This window comes from Emydura macquarii, unplaced genomic scaffold (genome assembly GCF_026122565.2).
Source record: "Emydura macquarii macquarii isolate MOO-44397 ecotype Brisbane River unplaced genomic scaffold, CSIRO-AGI_Emac_v2 contig_968, whole genome shotgun sequence".
NCBI lineage: Eukaryota > Metazoa > Chordata > Testudines > Chelidae > Emydura > Emydura macquarii.
This window is the reverse complement of record NW_027131105.1, coordinates 12525344-12545162: the sequence shown is the minus strand read 5'-3', so window position 1 is coordinate 12545162 and position 19819 is coordinate 12525344. Positions and strand designations below refer to the sequence as shown.

Genomic DNA, 19819 nt, shown 5'->3' with positions numbered 1-19819 from the left:
AAAACATTTCACATACTACCTTTGCAGCTTTCTCCTAGCTAATTCTCTACTCTGGGACTTTTACATTAATTTTTAATTCATTTTGCTGCTAAAATAGAAGGACTTTTTCATGCACAGAAAGAGTACTAGAATGAGGGCTAAAAACAGTGTATAAAGAAACATTACATCATAATAGTCTCACTTCACAGTTTTGCTTGTAATGAGCTAACTTTATCACATAGCTAGAGCTACAGCAATCAAAAGATTGCCCTCTCCCCCCACTGGGATAAAGGGGAAAGTGAAAGCATCCTGTATGCCCCAACTTTTGAGTAGCAAGCAAGTCCATAGAAAACCAACCAATATCAATGTGATGACAAATCACATCTGTTCTGTGTTGTGGCTCTTTTAAATAAAAATAACCTCAAATTTTTAGGTGCCTCACTTTTTGGATATCCAAAATGGGCCTGATTTTCAGGGATGCTGAGTACCTGCATCTTCCATTGCCTTCAGTACCTCTAAAAATCACTCCCAAGTTATCTTAAGCTGGACAACCAAGAACTGAAGCACCCGCAAATCAGTACCAACTGCTGAAAAGTTTTGGCCTTAACTTCTCTCTACATGTCTGAATTCCAAGTAACACTGTCTGTAAAGCGAGGTAATGCCATAACCACAAGGGTGTATGAAGATTTAACTCATTGTGTGAGATCTTCGGAGGATAAGCACTATTGCAATGCACAAGTTCCAGATTTAAAGTCCAATATCTCAACACTTTCGGGCTAGCAGTGCAAGCTTTATATCATCAGAAAGGACATATTTCTAGCTATAAAATGACTATGCATAACACCTCTAGAAGTTCCTAAGCTATCCAGTTTTAAAGGCATGACATTTTTGTGTATAGAAAAGCTATTTTAGATACTTTTTAGACTATTTAATATTTCTCTTCAGAGGTTTGTTCATTCCCAGGATCAAGGATTTGAGATTGAATGCAAGAAATAAGCAAGGCTCAAACCTAGATAAGGATACTTGCATATTCCATTAATAACACATGTAGGATCATTGCACTTTTGCTGCAGGGCAGAGCCTGGAAAGTTCATGGCTTTGCCACTCGTAAGCAATATTGCAATCCAAAACTCATGCTGATTAAACATTATACCTCATGATACTAGCAGACGTCCATTCATTCGTTCTCTCTCTCGCTCTCTCTCTACATCTCCTTTTTATATTCTGGCATGAATATAGCCAGGCCATAGTTAAGCTTAAAATTAGCTCCATACTATAAACCCAATTTTTAATCCCCGCCCCTAATTCTCCACTAAGGAAAGCAATTCTTGGCATTTCACATGCCACATCTCAGCCAAAGGTAGACGCTTTTCTGAAAAAGTTGGAAAACCAGAGTAGGGCTTTTAAACTTTTGGCATTTAAACTTTGTCAATGGACTTCTTAAAAAAATTCCTTACTGCTTTTGGCCCCCTCATGTCTCCAAAATGGCCTGGCATGCTAACATCACATTTTTGTTGTGGACCTTGCTGAGGGGAAGTGTCTTATTGTTTTCTTTTCTGAGGGACAGGCTGCTGGGAGAAATCACAGAGATGTATCACATTATGATGGAAGGTGCTAATGACTGCCAGAGGGGGAGTCTTGACTCCAAAGATCCCCACAGATTTCATTAAAGTCAATGAGAGTGCCACACACACTTTCAGGCTAAAAACAGTGTTGGGTTGTTAGACTACTGCCCGAAGCACTAGTCCTCATGACAAGTCAGAGCTAATCCTCCGAGACTGAGGGGTTTCCCTGGCTGCACACACAGGGGGTAGGATATTGGTTGCAGACTCTGTGCGCTGCAGGCAGATAAAGATAGGAGAAGTGGTAATAAGTGTTATCCTGAGAGGAAGCAGAAAGACAGTTTTTTTCAGCACAGAGCTCACTGGGAGTAGCCCAACTGGGGTTGTCTGAACAAAGAAACTGCCCGCTGTTTGTTTCTACAGTGTCAGGGAAACAGGACTTTATGTATTTTTAAAAAACCATACAAGATTACACCAAGAACATAGCTGACTCTTATCACCCATTTTTTATCCTAACAGGAACAACCCTGCAAGGCCCCATTTTTTGTTAACCGCTTGGGCCAAAGGTCAGTGATAATATACGTTCTTGTTATATGGTGTATAGAACGCACATAATGATAAAAGAAAGGAAAGCAGAAGGCCCAAGTAGCTCAGAGCCAGATCGCTTCACACTTCCCCACTTTCCTTGTGTGGATAATGTTGGCCCAGGGCATCCTCATTCCTCCCTCTCCTGACCATTCCTGTTAGCCCCTGGCCAATTCAGTTCTACCCCTCAATCACCAGCCTCTCTGTTCTCTAAGAGAAGAGTTGGGAGCCCAAGAGTTGTAGCAAGAGGTTTGCCTCCCTCACTAGTCAGCTAGCTGGCCTGTTGTGTAGCACCCCACCCCACAATGCAATGCACTGTTTGCTGTCAGGGTTTGCTGTCTGGCTGTAATGCAGGATGTACCACACACCCTAGAGTTGAGAGCTCTGTTCCCTTCTAGTGCAGCTGCCATGGTCATGGCAATTGTATGGGTGTACTCAGAAAGGGCTGACTGGTCTAATAAGCACACCCTGCCTTAGCCTATTTGGGTGGAGTATGAAGCAAGGTTTTGCTCCCTTGCCCCCAGACTCTTGCTCCCACTAACAAATTTCTGTCCACAGTTATCTCCCTGCTATGCATACGCCAACCCCAAGGATTTTGGGGAGAATTAATGAGGTGATTCTTTGAGATACATAGCAAACTAAACTGCCTCTTTTTATGTATGTATGTGGTTTGGAGCAGCAAGGTGGATCTTGTTCATCTCTGTGACCTGGATTTTTCAGAAGTGGCTAGTGATTTGAGCACTCAGCTGATTTTCAGAAAATGCTGAGTACCCAGCCTCTGAAAATCATGCCCCTTTAAGTATTTGAAGTTGTACACCAGAAATAAAGTCACTTTTGGAAATCATTACCTTTTGCCTTACAACGCTGCACAGTTTAACCATCAACCAAAAAATACATCCCAACGATACAGAAGTTAAAAAATGCTTTTGCTTCCATTAAAAAAAGGAGGAGGGTTACCTCAAGAACAGAATTTTCAGACAATGATGGCTTCTTTCTTCCTATTAAAATATTTTGTTAATTAATATCACACTAGCAGGCAACCTCTCTGGGGGAGCATTGCTGCACGTCTGTTAGAAATAATGGTTGTAAATTAATTTATAGTGAAAATTAATTTACAGAGAGTATTTCCACTTCCACAGTATGTTGTACTGTGCACGATGGGCAAAATCTGGATTTCCAGCTAACCCCTCATCTCTTTCTTTCCTTCACATCTGTCGCTTCTTTTGATCTAGTCAGGATCACTCAACCAACAAGTGCTGCATTTTATTCTAGTTCCATCTGTACCTATTTAAAGTGATTTGAATCACCCACATAGACATTTTAGTTTAACGTATTGTCCTCTCTTGGGACATGGGTAATTTATATGTGAGAAGCTGAGAGTTGTCTTCATTCTTGGGCTAATTTTAGTTTGTTAGTTATTTATGGCTACTTAAATTTTTGTTTGTGCAAGTCTTTCCTATGTTTGACATCACCTGTTAGTATTTTTGCAGGTTTCTTTGGCTGTTTTTCTGTTTTTGTCTTTAAATGCCATTCTCTTGCCAAGATCATAGTGCATACTAAGACCCTTACCACTTTCATTCTGCAACTTGGCTGCCTCACAATCCTCCTTCTGCTTTAAAATCAGGCAGATGGCGGCATCCAGTCACATGAAGAAAACTGTTTGCACCCTGTCATATCAACTCCTACTCTTCCTGAAGCCATTGACCAGTTTGCTTACTCTCTATTATTAGCAGTGCACACAAGACAGCAAAATGGATTTTACTGCTTTGAAATGTTTGGTCTGGGATTTGTTGTTTTTTTAAAGAAGATCAAGATCATGGTATATTCATCACCTTCACAGGGAGAAAAGAGCAAGTGCTAAAATGCTCTCCAACCTAGTGGAGAAGGGCAGAATATGAAACCATGCCTGGAAAACAAATACAAATTGGCAACAAGACACAAATGTTTAACAATGACAGTGATTAACCATTGTAACACACTATCAAGGCAAGTGGTGGATTCTCTATCTCTTGATGTCTTCAAATAAAGACTGAGTGTCTTTCTGAAAGATATTCATTAGCTAAATACAAATTATTGGGTTCAATATAGTGATCCTGTGAGCTCATCAAGAAGACCCCTACCTTGCCCGCACATAAATTCCTGCCTACAGTGAATCAAGCTGACATTTAATGTTGATATTTACATTGCTGTTAGTTCTGTTCCCTTTCTCTTAACTTCTATCTACTTATCTGTCCTTAGCTTGTGAACTCCTTGGGATAGTGATTGTCCTTCTGGCTTTGGAGAACACCTCTTACACAGTGGGTGCTGCTTCAAATAAATTAATAATAATGTTAGCGGTGTTTAGTATACAGGAAAAGGGATGCTGGCGCTCAAAAGTGAAAAAACAATACCTCTACACTGGAAATTAGCTCTAAACTTTTGGAGATCCCCTGAGGCAAAAGTTCAATTTATCAGTAGTCCCCTGTCATAACATAAAGAAACAAAGGAAAAAGAAGGAAGCCAGTAGTTCCTGTTAAGTGGTTAGTGACTGCTACAGTTAACTTCATTTAAATTACAGTCTGAGCACTGGCTGCAGAATACGCATACACACACCTCTCACCAGTGCTCTTTTGTCCAAGGGCTTTAAAGATGTTATGCATCTCTTTATTTTTGCTTTTCTTTTTCAATGCAACTCTGAGCATAAAAATCTGCTCCTTCAATGTGAGGTCTTTTGGAGAAGCAAAAATAGCCAGACCTGAAGTCCTAGATGCCATTGTAAAGGTAGGTTCACTTGGATTAAACAAACATTGAACTCTCTTTGGACTTTTTAGCTAAATCATCCTGCATCTTATTTTATTTTTACACACAAAAATTTCAAGTGAATTAATTAGAAACCATTTCGTACTGCTAAGGGTAAAAATTAATCTGTAGACCAAAGCCTCATGTTCAGTGAGTTTTATTTGTAGGGTAATGTAACAATGAAACCACAGATGCAATTTTCTTCATAAAGTTAGAGTTAGGAGATGCTGACAATCTTTGATGCACAAGAAAAATATCTTTCCCTTTGAATCTATAGAACCTTATTTTACTTTGGTGTGTTATTTACCTTATTTCATTTAATCGTTATTCTGAAAGGCTCTTGTCTCACTAAGAAATGATCATCATGAGACATTCCCCTTAGTGGGACAATATAGGTTCTAAAGCCAGAAGGGACCGTTATGACAGTTTATGCTGACCTCCTGTATAATACAGACCATAGAATTTCCCTAAACTTATTTCTAGAGCGTATTTTCTGGAAAAACAGCCAATCTTGATTACAAAAATTGCCAGTGATAGAGAATTCACCACAACCCTTGGTAAATTGTTCCTGTTTAATTACTCTCATATTTAAACATGTATGCCTGATTTCCTGTCTGAATTTATCTAGCTTCAACTTCCAGCCACTGGACTGTGTTATACCTTTCTTTGCTCGATTGAAAAGCCAATTATTAAATATTTGTTCCCCAAGTAGAGACTTCTAGATGGTAATCAAGTCACCCCTTAACCTTCTCTTTGTTAAAATAAATAGATTGAGCTCTTTGAGGTTATCACTATAAGGCACGTTTTCTAATCCTTTAATCATATACACTGTGTTGTTTAAATTGTTTCATAAGCAGGCACGATTAGAGCAGTGATTTAAAATTAAAAAGCTTGACTTCTCTAATGTATTGCAAGAAAAACGCACCATCACCTTTTCAATGTGTTTCAGAATTAGGCCACTTAATGTTTTTAGAAGAGTACAGGTTAATTGGAAACCATAAATACTGAAACCTTCAGAAAATTATGGATTGTAACTTCAAAGCCTTGCTAAAAGATGTCATAATGATTGAAGGTGTAGTTCTAGCAGCATGAATGTATTCCTGGGGATGAATTCCTAGCACTTAAAGATGTAATTAAAGAAAGTGTGTAATATGTCAATGTGTATCCGGGATCCAACATAGCTACAACAGAAGTTAGCCCAATAAAAGAAATTACCTCACGCACCTTGTCTTTCTAACTTGTCTTAGGTGATTAGTTCTTCTATTCTAAGTAAAACACTTATTCTCCTATTCTCAGATACTATATTGGATTCATTTTACCTGCTAAAGAGTTACAGAAAGGATTGTTTAGAATTATGACTAGAGGCTTTACTCATGCAAGTATTTCTTACTCATAACAGTAGTCCCATTGGGATTACTATGTGAGTAAAGGTTTACAGGATTGGGCCCTTCATTTAGTGTTTTTTCTCCTAAATTTCAACTAAGCTAGAGAAGTTCCTGCTTCCATTAAAAAAATTATATCTGTATTTCCCCATTTGTCCCTTCCACACTGTCACAAAGAACTAAAGCAGAAGGGATATGCACTAAATTGACTTCCTTCGTAGCAGTGCTTAGTCTCTTCTGAAACTGGATCATTTCTAATTATCCTGCCAAAATAATACTTTTTATCTCATTTGAGTTTCCTGTTTAGGATAACAAATGTCCTTTCATAAATAAAAAATATGAATATAAAATAGCCACTGAATATCTAGGCTGGATCCTGATCTCTGGTACTCCTGTAGTACCAATGTAGCCTTTAATGCTGCTTTAACTGGACAGCTGGGGATATTCCAGTGTAGAGGAATCCCCAACTATCAGTGAGTCAGTTCTGTGCTACTATTTTCAGCTGTAGGAAGCATGCTGGGGTGGAGAGAGGATGTGGCCACATACTCCAGTGCTCCTGTCACTGTCAGTGTAATGGGTCCTTAAGGGCCATAGAGTAGAGCTACCCTGTACGTGTTCTAATTGATTCGGGTCCTTATGTGTAAGCCACTTTGTAAGAAATAAAGAAATTTAAATCAACTATTCCAGTCCCCTGGGTGCACAGTTGTGCCTGGTTGTTCACAGATGTGTGCGACATGGTTCTTAGGTTCACCTTTTGTTCTACAATATTTATGTTTCAATCTTTCTGATAGTCACATGGAAGGAAAGAACAATTCTAGAGATGCCAAGTAGTTAGACAAGCTCTGTGTTATATTCATGTCTCCTGCTGTAACCGTATCTCCCCCAACATACTGATATTAGTGTAAATTAGCTGGTTTTTAAATTATCCCAGTTCATCATCTGTATTACAGTAGCATCCATATTGTCCTATATCCAAACACAGAGGAGTTACTGTACCTGTCCCACAAAGCTGACATTCCAAGAGTCTAATCCTACAAACACACTCAGTTACTCAGAGAGATTACTCAGGGAACCAGTGCAACTCTCACTGAAGTCAGTAGAAAGACTCCTATTGGTTTCCATGGAAATTGGGTCAGGCACCAAGTGAGTAAAGTTACTTGTGTACATAAGTGCTTGAAGGATTGGGCCGAAAGAGGGGAAAAGCTACGGGTAAAGGACGAGGAAGAAAGACAAAACGTAACAGAGGTTGATGAGCAGAACCACCAGCCAGGGAAGATGAGCAGTGTTGTCACCAGCAGCAGAGTTTGTCCGTTTCCTCAGGGATTGTTTTTATTGGTTCATGAACAAAGGATTTCTAACATAACCAAGCCATTCAGAGCAGTGGGTTCCAAACTGCCAGCCACTTTGCCAGCTTTCTAGCCAGCTGGGAGGAAAGGGCACACCATTCACCCAAGGTAGCTGCCACCACAGGCAGTTCCCATCTACCTTCTAAACCTATGCCCAATCTCCCATGTGACAGGCAGGACACTGGGCTACCTCTCATGCACTAGGACTTGTGGAAGACATTTCTTGTCACCATAATCAGCTATGTACAATAAACAATCAGGGGGTTTTTGTTCTTTTTTAAAATGTTCTAACCCTTGAAAATACACTGAACACAAACAGGCTTTAAAGCCTTTGCTCGTTTCTCCTGCAGGTTATTTCTCGCTGTGATATCATGCTATTGATGGAAATAAAGGATAACAACAACAAGATATGCCCCCTTTTAAAGGGCAAACTCAATGGGTAAGGCAAACTACAAATGTACATTCAGTAACACAATTGCATGCAGAAAGGCACAAGAGCCGGCAGGAAAACACAGGAATTGCATACTGGACCATGGTCCATCTAGTCCAGTCTCCTGTCTCCAACAGCGGCCAGCATGAGATGCTTCAAATTAAGGTTCAAGAAACCCTGCAGTGGCCAAATAGGGGGTAATCTGGGCCCCACAGCTCTAAACTAATTCCTAATAGTTAGAGATTGGTTCACACCGTGAAACATGAGGTTCATCTCCCTCACCATATGCTTTTTGTTGTGTCGTGGAAAAGAATCACACAGCTACATTTTAGAGTTGGATCGGATGCAACTTTAATTGTGACACACACAATCACATAACCATAGCTATGGGGAATACTGTAGCCATAGGGAAAACCCAGGTGGCTATAGGGAAGTCAAGCAGCATGTCTGGATGCTGGGCAAATGTACTTCACCTGGCTACCAGATACAAAAGACTTATATAGGGGTTGCTTAGGTTCATTTACATGTTGATCGTGTAGTGGAATTTGATTAAGAGTTTATACTTAACAGGAAAGACAATCACAATGCACAGTGGGGCACACCAGACACCCTCACAGAACGCCCAATGAGTCACTTGAGTATAAAATGTAGTTTTCAGGGACCCTGGCTAACACCCGAAGATGGGTGGTTACACAATACCTGTTCAAATGCTAATTTGTATGGAGTGAGTTTCTATGGGGCCGGTAAGACAAAGGGGGCAGGTACTGGTACTTATCGAAACAGGTGAAGTCTGTTCACAGATTTCAAAAGGCTTAAGGCTTATAGCAGAGAACTTGCATATGGGGTGTGGTTCAGAGACCTCTTGTGGGGTTTTAGCATCTTTATAATAATTTCAGTTGAGGCATTCTGTTAATGGTTTAGTCTGGGGCTTCTATTTCAGTTTCAGGCTACAACTTCAGGCCAGGCCTTCTATGACCAGTTTCAGGCCAGGTATTCTATTAATCAATTTTATGATTAATTCTTTGATTCCAGAGTTGGCATAGACTAGAATAAAACTGTGGATATTCCTGTTATCCATATAAATATTCAAGCTTTCTTTGACTTTTGCTAAATTCTGGGCCTCAAGAACATGCTGTGACAATGTGTTCCACAGTCTTATTGCAGAATGTGTGACAAAATACTTCCTTTTATCTGTTTTGAATTTTTCCACCTTTCAATTTAATTGACTGTCCCCCTTTTCTTGCATTGTGAGACAGCGAGAACAGACACTCCTGATCTACAGTCTCTAAAGCATGCATTATTTTATATATTTTTGTTGTGGGCCCTCTTTTTTTGTCTCCTTCCTAATGTAAACAATCCCAGTCGTTTCAGTCTATCTTAATATGATAGTTTTACAAAGGCCCTCATCATTCTCATCACCCTTTGATGAAACCCTCTAGTTTGGCAATATTCTTTTGGAAATGAGCTGATCAGTACTGCACAATACTCTGAAATGGGGAGGAGAGGACAGAAACAAAGGTCCAGTTGTGATCCGCAGAGCAACAGAGCACTCCCTTGACAGATCAGGCCCTTACACTGAAAGATCTCAGACTGAACTTCATGCATAAAAAACACAGAAGAAGAGAACTAGGCTCTCTCTGACTGACTTATTGAAGAAGACTAGTGACAAAGTCATTTACAGACTAATTTAGAAAAAAAAATGTCTACAATTAGGGTGGGGTTCAGTAGGTCTAAGACTAATGCATCCTGGGAAATAAGATGAAACCAAAATAAAAAAGAATCAGCTGACAGCATACAAAGAAGAGGGAATTGACTTGTAGACAGACATAGAAATTGTGTTTGTTGGATAAAGATAATACTGAGATGAAAACTAAATCCCTGTAACTTTCTGTTCTAGAAAATGTAATGCATATATGGAGGGAAGTGAGGCATAGGAAATGAATAGAAAGTACAGTTCAGTGCTTAAAGCCTGAGGTTAAAAAGAGCAGCATGAGAGGGGTCCAAAAAAACCAATAGGTGAATAATAATATAACATAATAGCAAAGACAGTTTTGGCGACTTATTTCTGTAACCCAGTAAAAGAAGTTAGTATTTCAGATGCTCTTACATGTGTTTACTAATAAAAGATTAAATAGAAACCCAAACGCTTATAAAGACAGAAATCCATTTAAAATATTCTCTTTCTAGTCAGTCCTCAGGGCCACAAGAAGAATATGACTATGTGATCAGTACAAGGTTAGGAAGAAAGTCCTACAAGGAACAATATGCTTTTATCTATAGGTAAGTGAATTCCATACATTATGTTTCTATCTCCATTTGCAAACTATTATATAGTAAAAAGATTACAAGCTAATGCAGAATGTGGCTGCCTGCTGGCTTAGCCTATCACACTATCACACTAGTTCTCACACAACTACACTAAATTCTTAATTCACTTCCAATTACAAGTCAAGATGCTGACTTTGATACAGAAAGTACTATATGGGCAGGGTTCTGGCTGTCTGAGATATCACGTGTGAAACCCTGGCCCCACTGAAATCAGTGGCAAAACGCCTATAAACTTCAATGGGGCTAGGATTTCATCCCACGTCTCTCCCTATGTACCGTCATGGCAGTGGTGATCCATACCTGCCAACATCTTTAGGCAAAAAGAATGGTAGATTTTTTAATGTGCATAAATTGAGTTGGGCCATGCCTAACTTGTAGATTTGCCCAAGTTACAGCCATCAGTGTAACTGTACCAGTTCAACCCCAATGTAGACAAGCAAAAGTGCTATTCTGGCCGGCCTCAGTCTCTGGAAGTGAAGGAAGTGGAGTGATAACTCTGATCTAGAAATCACAGTTGCTGTTGAAATGTACTCTTATTTTACTGACATATTGAACAGGCATTTTATTAAGTGTTCACAACTGCAATGTAATGTAGCTGCTACTACTAGCCAAGAAATTACAAAGTGAACTAATATGTCCAAACTATTTAGTAAACAGGATCTCTAATATTCTATTTCTGGGTTAAATTACTTTGCAGGCCAAACGTGGTATCAGTGAAGCAAACCTATCAGTATCCAGATATTCAGCCTGGAGATGTTGATGCCTTTTCTAGAGAACCCTTTGTTGTCTGGTTCCGCTCTCCAAAAACTGGTGATAAGTTGTCGAGATCTTATTATCCTTTCTCTTAAAGATTTCATAAAATGAGAGTTTCACGGCATATGGGGTACCACGGGGTTTGGATAGCTTACTGTAGGATTGTAAGGAGGTAGCTAGGCTTATCCTCATATGAAGCTTGGATTTTGGTATTTAGAATTTACTTTCATTATAAGATTGTTGGCAAGTTTGCAGACTTGGAAGGAAACTTCACCCCACCACACTAGGTCATGTCATCTCCCCAAAAATGAAGTAGTCAAAAGGGGCAGAAATCCCTCTCTGAAGGCCCTATTATCTCTTTGTAGTATAAAGTTCACATTGCAGGGCATGAGTCCACAAGCTATGGAGCACCCTCATGTCTCATTGACATCAACAGAGGCTCAAAATATCTGAGGATCAGACTAACTCCACCAACCATCAGTGACTGATTTTCTCAGAAATACAAACTGGACCTTGGCCTCCCACCTATTTAGGTTTCTGTTGATATGATGTAAATGTGATTTGTGCTTCTAATGCAACAATCAAAGTTCATATTGTTACTGATTCTTTGTATGGCTCTCATTTTCTTATGGGTCCAGTAACACAAAGTACATTGAGATCATATTCTAATGAGCAAAATAGATAGAAGTGGGGGAATGAAGTATGATCATTCTGTTAAAATTTGGCTAAAATCAGAAATAATAACTTGGAGAAGAATACTGCAACCCTACAGTGCATTCTTTTCAACTGTAAGAAAAACATACAAAAATGAGTTTTCCATTATACAAAACTCTGAAAGGTGCAATATGTGTCAGGTTAGTGATCAAAGTAATTCTGAATGAAAAGCTAGCAGGTGCACTATTAAGGTTCAATTACAGAAGGTGCTGAGCACATGTCCTGATCCAGCAGAACATTTAAGCAAACACTTAATTTTATGTATGTGGGTGGTTCCATTGAAGACAATGGGATTATTTGCATGCCTCAGAGTGCTGTTGGATCAGGGACCAAGTGCTCAGTACCTTGCAGGAACCAGACTTAATAGCTCACCTGCTAGGATTCCTATCACCATGGTCACTAACCCTGCATATAGTGCACATTTAAGAGATTTTTGCCTAATGGAAAACCATGGTACATTTTTGTTTCAGTTGAAAAGGTCAGAACAATTAGTTTGATAGACACAAGATACTAATGTGCTTAAGATAAGATGCTTGATGATAGTATGAGGATTAATGATACAGGCTAACTACATTCCTCAATATAAAAAGTTGTATGGATTAAGTATTTTTTTGTTAAAAAACATACATTTTCATTTCAAACAGTTCTTCCATACTTTGATGATTAATTTTATAAAGGTTAAAAATCATTTAATCTTTTTCCTATGAATTTGCTTTGTTTTAAAGTTGTTAAAGAATTCGTGATAATCCCTCAGCACACCACACCTGAAACAGCTGTGCGGGAAATTGACGAGCTCTATGATGTGTATTTAGACATCAAACAGCGCTGGAAATCTAAGGTTAATCAGCAATAAACTCACATATTTATACTGCTAAACATAGATTTGAGACAGAAAGGACTTTAATGACATTGAATCAACATTGTGAGGCTAGTGATTTCAAAACTGTTGATGCAGTTAAGAAGCTGACACATTTTCATGGAGTTCTACACCTTCTGATCAGTATATCTGAGGACTCTGTAGAAAGTGTGCTTTTTAAAAGTGTCATATCCCTCACCCTTGGGCTCTGCTCCTGAGAATGCACAACTGCGATCTGGTTCAAAGTCTAGCTAACCAGGCCAGCCTTACCACACATACGTAAACAGATGGAGTTTCAAAAGTGACAATTACCTTAAAATGGTGTTTCCATACCAGGAGCTTATTGACCAATATTTTACTTCAGAGATATAGAAATGTCCTCCAGGAAATGCAAACATATCAATATCTGCTCTATTTCAGTTCTTATATCTCATCCACCACCATGGTACCAACATAGTAGAGAGTGATTTCATGGGATAGTTAGAGATGCTGATTCAAATCTCTTCTTACGCTGGTGTAAATCAGGAATGACTCCCCTGAAGTCCATAGAGCTACACCACTGCAAAACCAATGAACGTGAGATCATAATCAGGTCCACTGTACTTGACACAAAAGTGTAAGTGGCCCCCTAAGTTTTAAGTACAAGTTCTGCATCTGCAAAGCTACACACACACACACACACACACACACACACACACACACACACTGAACCTTTAAACAAACATACACACACACACACACACACACACACACACACACACACACACACACTGAACCTTTAAACAAACATTTGCATGTGTGCTTATTTTATTTTTGTAAGATTCGCACATGCATAAATATTTGCAGGACAGAGGCCACTTTTCCTTATTGCTCTTTGAAATGTCCATTTTGGGGACACAATTTAAGCGGCATATCAAGAACTGAGCTCACCACGTATACAATGCAAAAGATGTGGGTTCTTAAATATTATTTGGGGCCAATTAAACAATAGATAGTTTAGCTCCAACACCAAATCTAAAAGGAAATAAGCACTCTGAAAACCTTTCCCAGCTTCCTGTGCTACTTTCATTTCCAGTCCCTTGCTCACCACATTACTTACAAGTGTTCTGTTCCCACGGATAGAACATCTGCAAAGAAAACTCCCAGAATAAATATTACAGTTGCTGTTCAGCAAGAAAAATGTTATATGTATAGTTAAATCCCTGTAATATCTTTGTACAGTGAAATATGGTATCTGCAAATAGGATGGTGGATTTTTTTTTCTTTTAAACTAGATGCTGACACTGCAAAATATCCCATTCCCCTCCCTTCCCCTCCCTCACACACACACACACACACACACACACACACACTCCCCAGTAATAACAAACCGTTATTTAAAGATTTAAGTCTAATTAGATGTCAGGCCAAATCACACCTACAGATCTGAACCTCATATCATACCCGTGCAACTATTAGTTTGGAGCAGAGTTTGCAATTTCAGTCTTTCCATAATAGATCCGATCTGAGCAAGAAGTTTGGGATTTGGATCTGTTGTCATCAGGCATTACTGTAATTTATTATTATTAACAGCAATGACAACAACAATAGTAAATCAATGTTAATACTACTACTAGGTCAAATACATCCTTAATGTAATCTGTGGACATAACTGATTATAACAATTATAGCTGGGATGAATATGGTCTAATGACTTCAGTGGGAGAAGTATCAGACCCTCTATATTAATTTTATCTACATCAGTGATACTCAAACTGTGGCACGTGAGCTGTAAGTGGCTCTTTAATATGTCTCCTGCAGCTCTTTGCAGCACATGATATTAAAATACTGTGTGATTTAATTAACCAGTCCAAATTATTAACCAGTCGGGATGCTTTTAGTAGGTTATTAACCAATTGTAGTTGATAAACTAATAATACTTGGTCAGTCATTTTGCTGTGAGAATTATATCTAAAAACTAAATATATCCCATCACACAGTTTAAATATGAATAGTACTATAAAAAATGAAACAATTAATTCATATTACTGTGGTTCTTTTGGGTAATAGCGATTGCTATTTGGCTTCTGAACCACTGAGGTCTGAGTATCACTGCTCTACATATTTTAAGCATCCATCCCTGTTTTTACTGCAATTTTTTAAATGGTATCTTTGAGAATTTATTGCTGCTAATTTAACTTGTTTCTTACATCCTGCCTTCCAGAACTTCATCATCATGGGGGACTTCAATGCTGGCTGTGGTTATGTTGCAAAGAAGCACTGGAAGAACATCAGGCTGAGAAGTCACTCCGAATTTGTGTGGCTAATTGGCGACAAAAATGACACAACAGTTAGGAACAGCACAAGCTGCCCATATGACAGGTAACAATTCACTTGAGAAACATTCATTGGGGATCCTCCAGGTAGGAAGCACTATGCCCAGTAATAGATATTTGCAGGATTTAGATCACATGAGATGGAGGGAGTGCCAGAGACATCGGTAATGACCAGTGTTGCACTAAAAAAGCACTGGTGTTGGTTATTCCATTATCATGTTGTCATTGTTTTGCTAAATCACTCAGTCACCACACAACATAGTTACTTTGTCTTCAAACTCAGACAGGTATCTAGTAGTGTTAGACACATCTAAATGACTTTTTGCTTATTTTAGAATCGTGATCCATGGTGAAAAGCTCATCAATGCCGTTGTCCCAAACTCAGCTGGTATCTTTGATTTTCAAAGGGCCTTTGGAATGACTGAAGAGCAGGTATGGCTTCCTTTTTGGTTTTTCATTACAGGACCACATTGCAGTGCTTAAATAATGAATTTGCCAAATTAGAAAAATATCCTGATTTTGCATGGTGCATGTTGAATGAATTGCCTCCTTATCCCTAGAGGCAATGTTCCACATACATGTAAGCCAAACTAGTAGCTGGTTCCCAATCCCAGAAAGGACTCTCAGCTTCTGTAGTTGTATGGTTGCTGTACCTGCCAAAAGCGAAGTGGGTTGGCATATCACAATAAAGTAGAAAAGGTCTTTCTGGAATGGTGAGGCGTCACGGCAGAGCCCCAGTAAGACGACTTACTGCCTAGTGTCACTCTCCCTTGAGAAACAGTAATGTTTAGATTCTTAGCAAAGAGACACAATAAAGCAAACAATAAAAATAGCGCATGATGGCCTTAATTTATAAAACCAGTCTTAGCTTCCTCTCCAAGTGTTATACAGCTTTTACATTCACAGGAATCACTTCACTTACCAGTGAAATGCAGCCACCCCTAGAGTAAATTTGGCAGATACCTAATAATGCATAGCATCACTGCGTAACAACACGGGAACAGGACAAGAAGGGAAGAATACTTGTATCCAACTAACGCTGCGGTTTGTGCTACATGCTGTAAATATATTTTTTTAACTTCACAGGCTCTGGAAGTGAGTGATCACTTTCCAGTAGTGTTTAAGCTGAAAACCACCAGGAGTTTCCTCAGCAGGCTAAGATCACCTGCTCCAAAGAAAAGAACAACAAGAAAGCTCCACCATTGGTCCTCCTAGGGACGCTGGCTCCTCTTGCTGTCATCCTTTGTGTGTACGTTACAGTAATCATAAAAAACACTCCTAACATTCACTTTAAAACAACACACAACATTTAAAACTTAGCCTAGTTGTGCTCTCCCCTGATGCAATATGTAGTAGAAAAATCCAATACTTTGCTTAAACATGAAATATCAGCTAGGAAGGTGAATGAAGTCTTTAGATTATTATAAACTAACTAAAAATAAATCAGCTAAAATTAACATGGCTGAATTCTTGTCATGCTGAACACAAATGTAGTGAGATAATTGAATGTTAAATGCTTTATCACGCTCTACTTTGAGGCCTGTTGGACTAAGAAGTTGGTTGATTCATAATTGTTCTAGATTTCTGGCATTCCTGTTTTGTGTCATACAGGTAAACACTGTGTGTGGCAAGGGCTCAGAATAGTGCTGCATGGGAAGCACCACTTGCAGTATTCTCTTATTCTGCTCTTTGGGACAGATCAATTAACTACAGCTGAGCTACTGTTTACACCAGCTGAGGATCTGCCTCACTATCCCACCATGTTTCAAAGTAAAAAAGGGTAAAATGAATCAAAGCATCCAAAACAGTGAGCATAGCCTTCATTTTCCTTCCCCCAGCCCAATTTCTTTTATTTCGACTGGGAATTTCTATTTGTTCTCCCATCCATGCATTGTTGGTCATACATACAGAACTCCAACTAGTGATGGTGCAAGTTATTCCTATGAATCAAAGTGATCCTCCACCGTCAAGTTTTTTGGCAAGGGCAATTCTTTATGGGAAAGTTGCTTAGCTCCCTGGAAGATGGGCTCATTCTGGATATGCTAACAAAACTGTGCCAGAGAATTGGGGCTGATTTATTAACAGAAATAACAAAAATTATATCATAGAGACATCAGAAAGGCTAGAATTAAAGTGATATAAACCTGCTCATGACAACACAGGGATATGAACTAGCACAATTTTGCTAAGTCAATACATACTGTTTTACCAATTGTTCTCTACATTTGTGTGCTAGAGACATAGAATCCATTTTCTCCTGCAGAATGACTGGTTTTATTCCACAAATGACATCTTTTAAAAAAAATCCATTTCCCTTTCCTGCATGAAAGCAGCCAAGAAGTAACAATGTCCTGTTTGTTCTCACTCAACAGACAGCCAATCATTCCTCCTGCCTTTAATATTCATCCTTCCCCACATACACACCACAGGTGTAACTGCAGCAGAGGAGAGGTCTCCTGTGGATTCTCTCAATAAAGCGAGGTTCTGATTTCAAGGAAAATCTGATTATTTCAACACTCTTAGATTTCTTCTAGGCTTACATAAAAATTAATTGCATTTTCCCCCAGAGCTTTCACAGCAGCAAACACTTCAACATCATAGATTTAAAAACTGCAACGTATATTCAATGCCACAATGATCATTTTCCTCAGACAAGCCCATAGAGCTTTATTTAGATACTTTCACACCTGACCCTGCTGGGTGAAAGACTTGTGAAAGGTGTCAATTTATCTGAGCAGTTTGGGGAATTAGTCAGGAGGAACATCCTTACTCCCCAAGTCAGTGCTTTTAAGTATTTAGTAGTTTTGTAGGATGGTGGGGTCGGGAGGAAGGCAAACAAGATACTGTTTTTCAAAGGAAAACTAAAATTGACCTATGGGGTAGCTTATTCCATGGGGAGAATAGATTTGAAGACAGAAGCTAAGAGTACAATAGATCAAGTCAGGGGGAAAAAAGTAAAAAAACTTGCTGCAGGAATCAGTCTTAAGGACTCACAATTCCATAGTCTCCCCTGTTTCTACTGTACTAAAGGCAAAACAAAGCCAGATTTAGAACAGATATTTACATTGTAAATGCCACTGGCGATCTAATACCAGTTATGTTTCATTTTCTATAAAAACAATCATAACATCCAAACCTCACATGACTTATTGTGCATTATCTATTTTCTTTGTGGCTTTCAGAAAGAAGGTAATGCACACAGAAATAAGTATCACTCGGGAATAACAAAAATGGATATGTAATGACGATGTACCCACACAGATATCATTATAGTTTACTGAAGTGTCTTGTATGCTTTGTCTTCAGCCGTATGTTGAAATAATCCTTGATGCAAAATATGGGGAAAAAAGACACTACAAATTGCCATAAATATTCAGGCTTCAAACACAAAGATTCCTGACTTCATTCTTTAGCTGCAATTGTCTAGACTAGAGGATCAGAACATCTAGCAATTGTAGAGCAATGTCCATGCTCAAAACAGTGCTCATTAAGAGGGTTCGTGATGGGTTGGGATGTAGTTTTGGTGCAGCGCTGAGGCGATATAGTGCCTAGATTCATAATAATCAGTAGGGGTTGGGGTGGCGGCACAGTAAGGCTTCAAAATGTGAGTCATCTATAATATTATGAGACCTGTCAATAGGTCTATAGAATATGACATCAGTTTTCCTGTGCTGCACTCTTTAAATTTAACAGCAAATATTACAGATGTATCTTAATATGGTTACTGTTTTGTGTATTATATCACTTTCCTTACCCGGAGGAGGATTATCTATTTTTTCCTCACTGAAAAGCAGCTTTTAAAAATTTAAAATCTTGCAGCATTCTTGATTTATTCTATAGACAGAATATGTTTCTCTTGGGCTTTATCACCTTTTTAGCTGCATGAGGCCTCTTGCGCTTTGTTTATGAGCAAACAGGGTTTTTGCACTAGAAAATGAAGCTTTCATAGTTTCCAAAATGGCTGCCCCGGGGCTTGCTCCTCGGCAGGCCAGGACCAATATTATGGCTGAGAGAGAAGCAAAGAAGCAGTTCTATCTGTGTTTTCTAATCTATATTTTCACTGCCACAATCCTAACAGAGCAAGAACAAAGCTCAAATAAAATGTTATTAAAAAAAATTAAAGCCCCAGTCCTGCAATTTTGACTCAGGAAAAACTCCATCATCTCCACTGAGGTTATTTCCTAGTGTCTTCAACGGGACTATTACCTGAGTTATAACAAAAGAGTGATTCCTGCAGAGCTGCCTCATTCCAGGTGTGAGACCGCAGTTGTACAATCTCCATTCCCATTAAAACTATCTGCTTTCAGACTAGGAAAAGTACATCCTGAAATTTAAAATGAGCTAGCATTTTCCAAGTTTTCCCTCCATTCGCCTTCCATGCCCCATCCCTGTCCCAAGAGCATGGTCTGTCCTTATTCTTAACATGGCAATCTCAGATGCCTGCTCCCCGCACATCCACTCAACACTTCAGCTTGCTATGTATTAGTTACCTTTTGTAAGGGCCCAGTCACACAAGAGGGTAAAGGGCCCTCAACTCCTACTGGCTTGAATACAGGGCCACATTGCCTCCTCTTGTGGCAATTCCCTGAGGATTGTGGGGGGAGGAAGCGTTGCAAGGATTCCCTTGTGGAATTTGCCACACATGATCCCATTAATGAGAGGGGCCTGCTTATCCCCTGGCAGAATGAACTGCAGGCATGTCCCCCACACTATGTAGATCCCGAAGTATCCATAGGCTCTGTACTAGCTATTCCAAAGCCGCCTCCTGCTCCTGGATATGCAGCTCCAGCG

At 39.2% G+C, this 19819-nt stretch overlaps 1 protein-coding gene and 1 long non-coding RNA gene across 2 annotated transcripts; one reads left to right on the top strand and one right to left on the bottom strand.

Annotated features, from left to right (window-relative positions):
- The first annotated feature begins 4754 nt into the window (after window positions 1–4754).
- DNASE1L3 (deoxyribonuclease 1L3) lies at window positions 4755–19108 on the top strand. Its single transcript, XM_067544474.1, has 8 exons — window positions 4755–4886; window positions 7983–8071; window positions 10250–10342; window positions 11088–11200; window positions 12583–12695; window positions 14917–15074; window positions 15364–15460; window positions 16115–19108. Exons 1-8 carry the CDS (start codon window positions 4755–4757, stop codon window positions 16241–16243), a joined length of 924 nt encoding a protein of 307 aa, XP_067400575.1. The 3' UTR covers window positions 16244–19108.
- LOC137150508 (uncharacterized) lies at window positions 12765–15817 on the bottom strand. The gene is made up of 3 exons (XR_010918988.1): window positions 15682–15817; window positions 14903–15015; window positions 12765–13272 (listed from the first exon to the last, which is right to left on the bottom strand). It is a non-coding gene; the product is annotated as an uncharacterized lncRNA (long non-coding RNA).
- Window positions 19109–19819: the final 711 nt, after the last annotated feature.

Coding starts and splice junctions, on each gene's coding strand:
- DNASE1L3 (XM_067544474.1), top strand. CDS start 4,755: ATGTTATGCATCTCTTTATTTTTGCTTTTCTTTTTCAATGCAACTCTG. Junction 10,343..11,087: donor CAATATGCTTTTATCTATAG/GTAAGTGAATTC, acceptor ATTACTTTGCAG/GCCAAACGTGGTATCAGTGA. Junction 15,075..15,363: donor ACAAGCTGCCCATATGACAG/GTAACAATTCAC, acceptor TGCTTATTTTAG/AATCGTGATCCATGGTGAAA.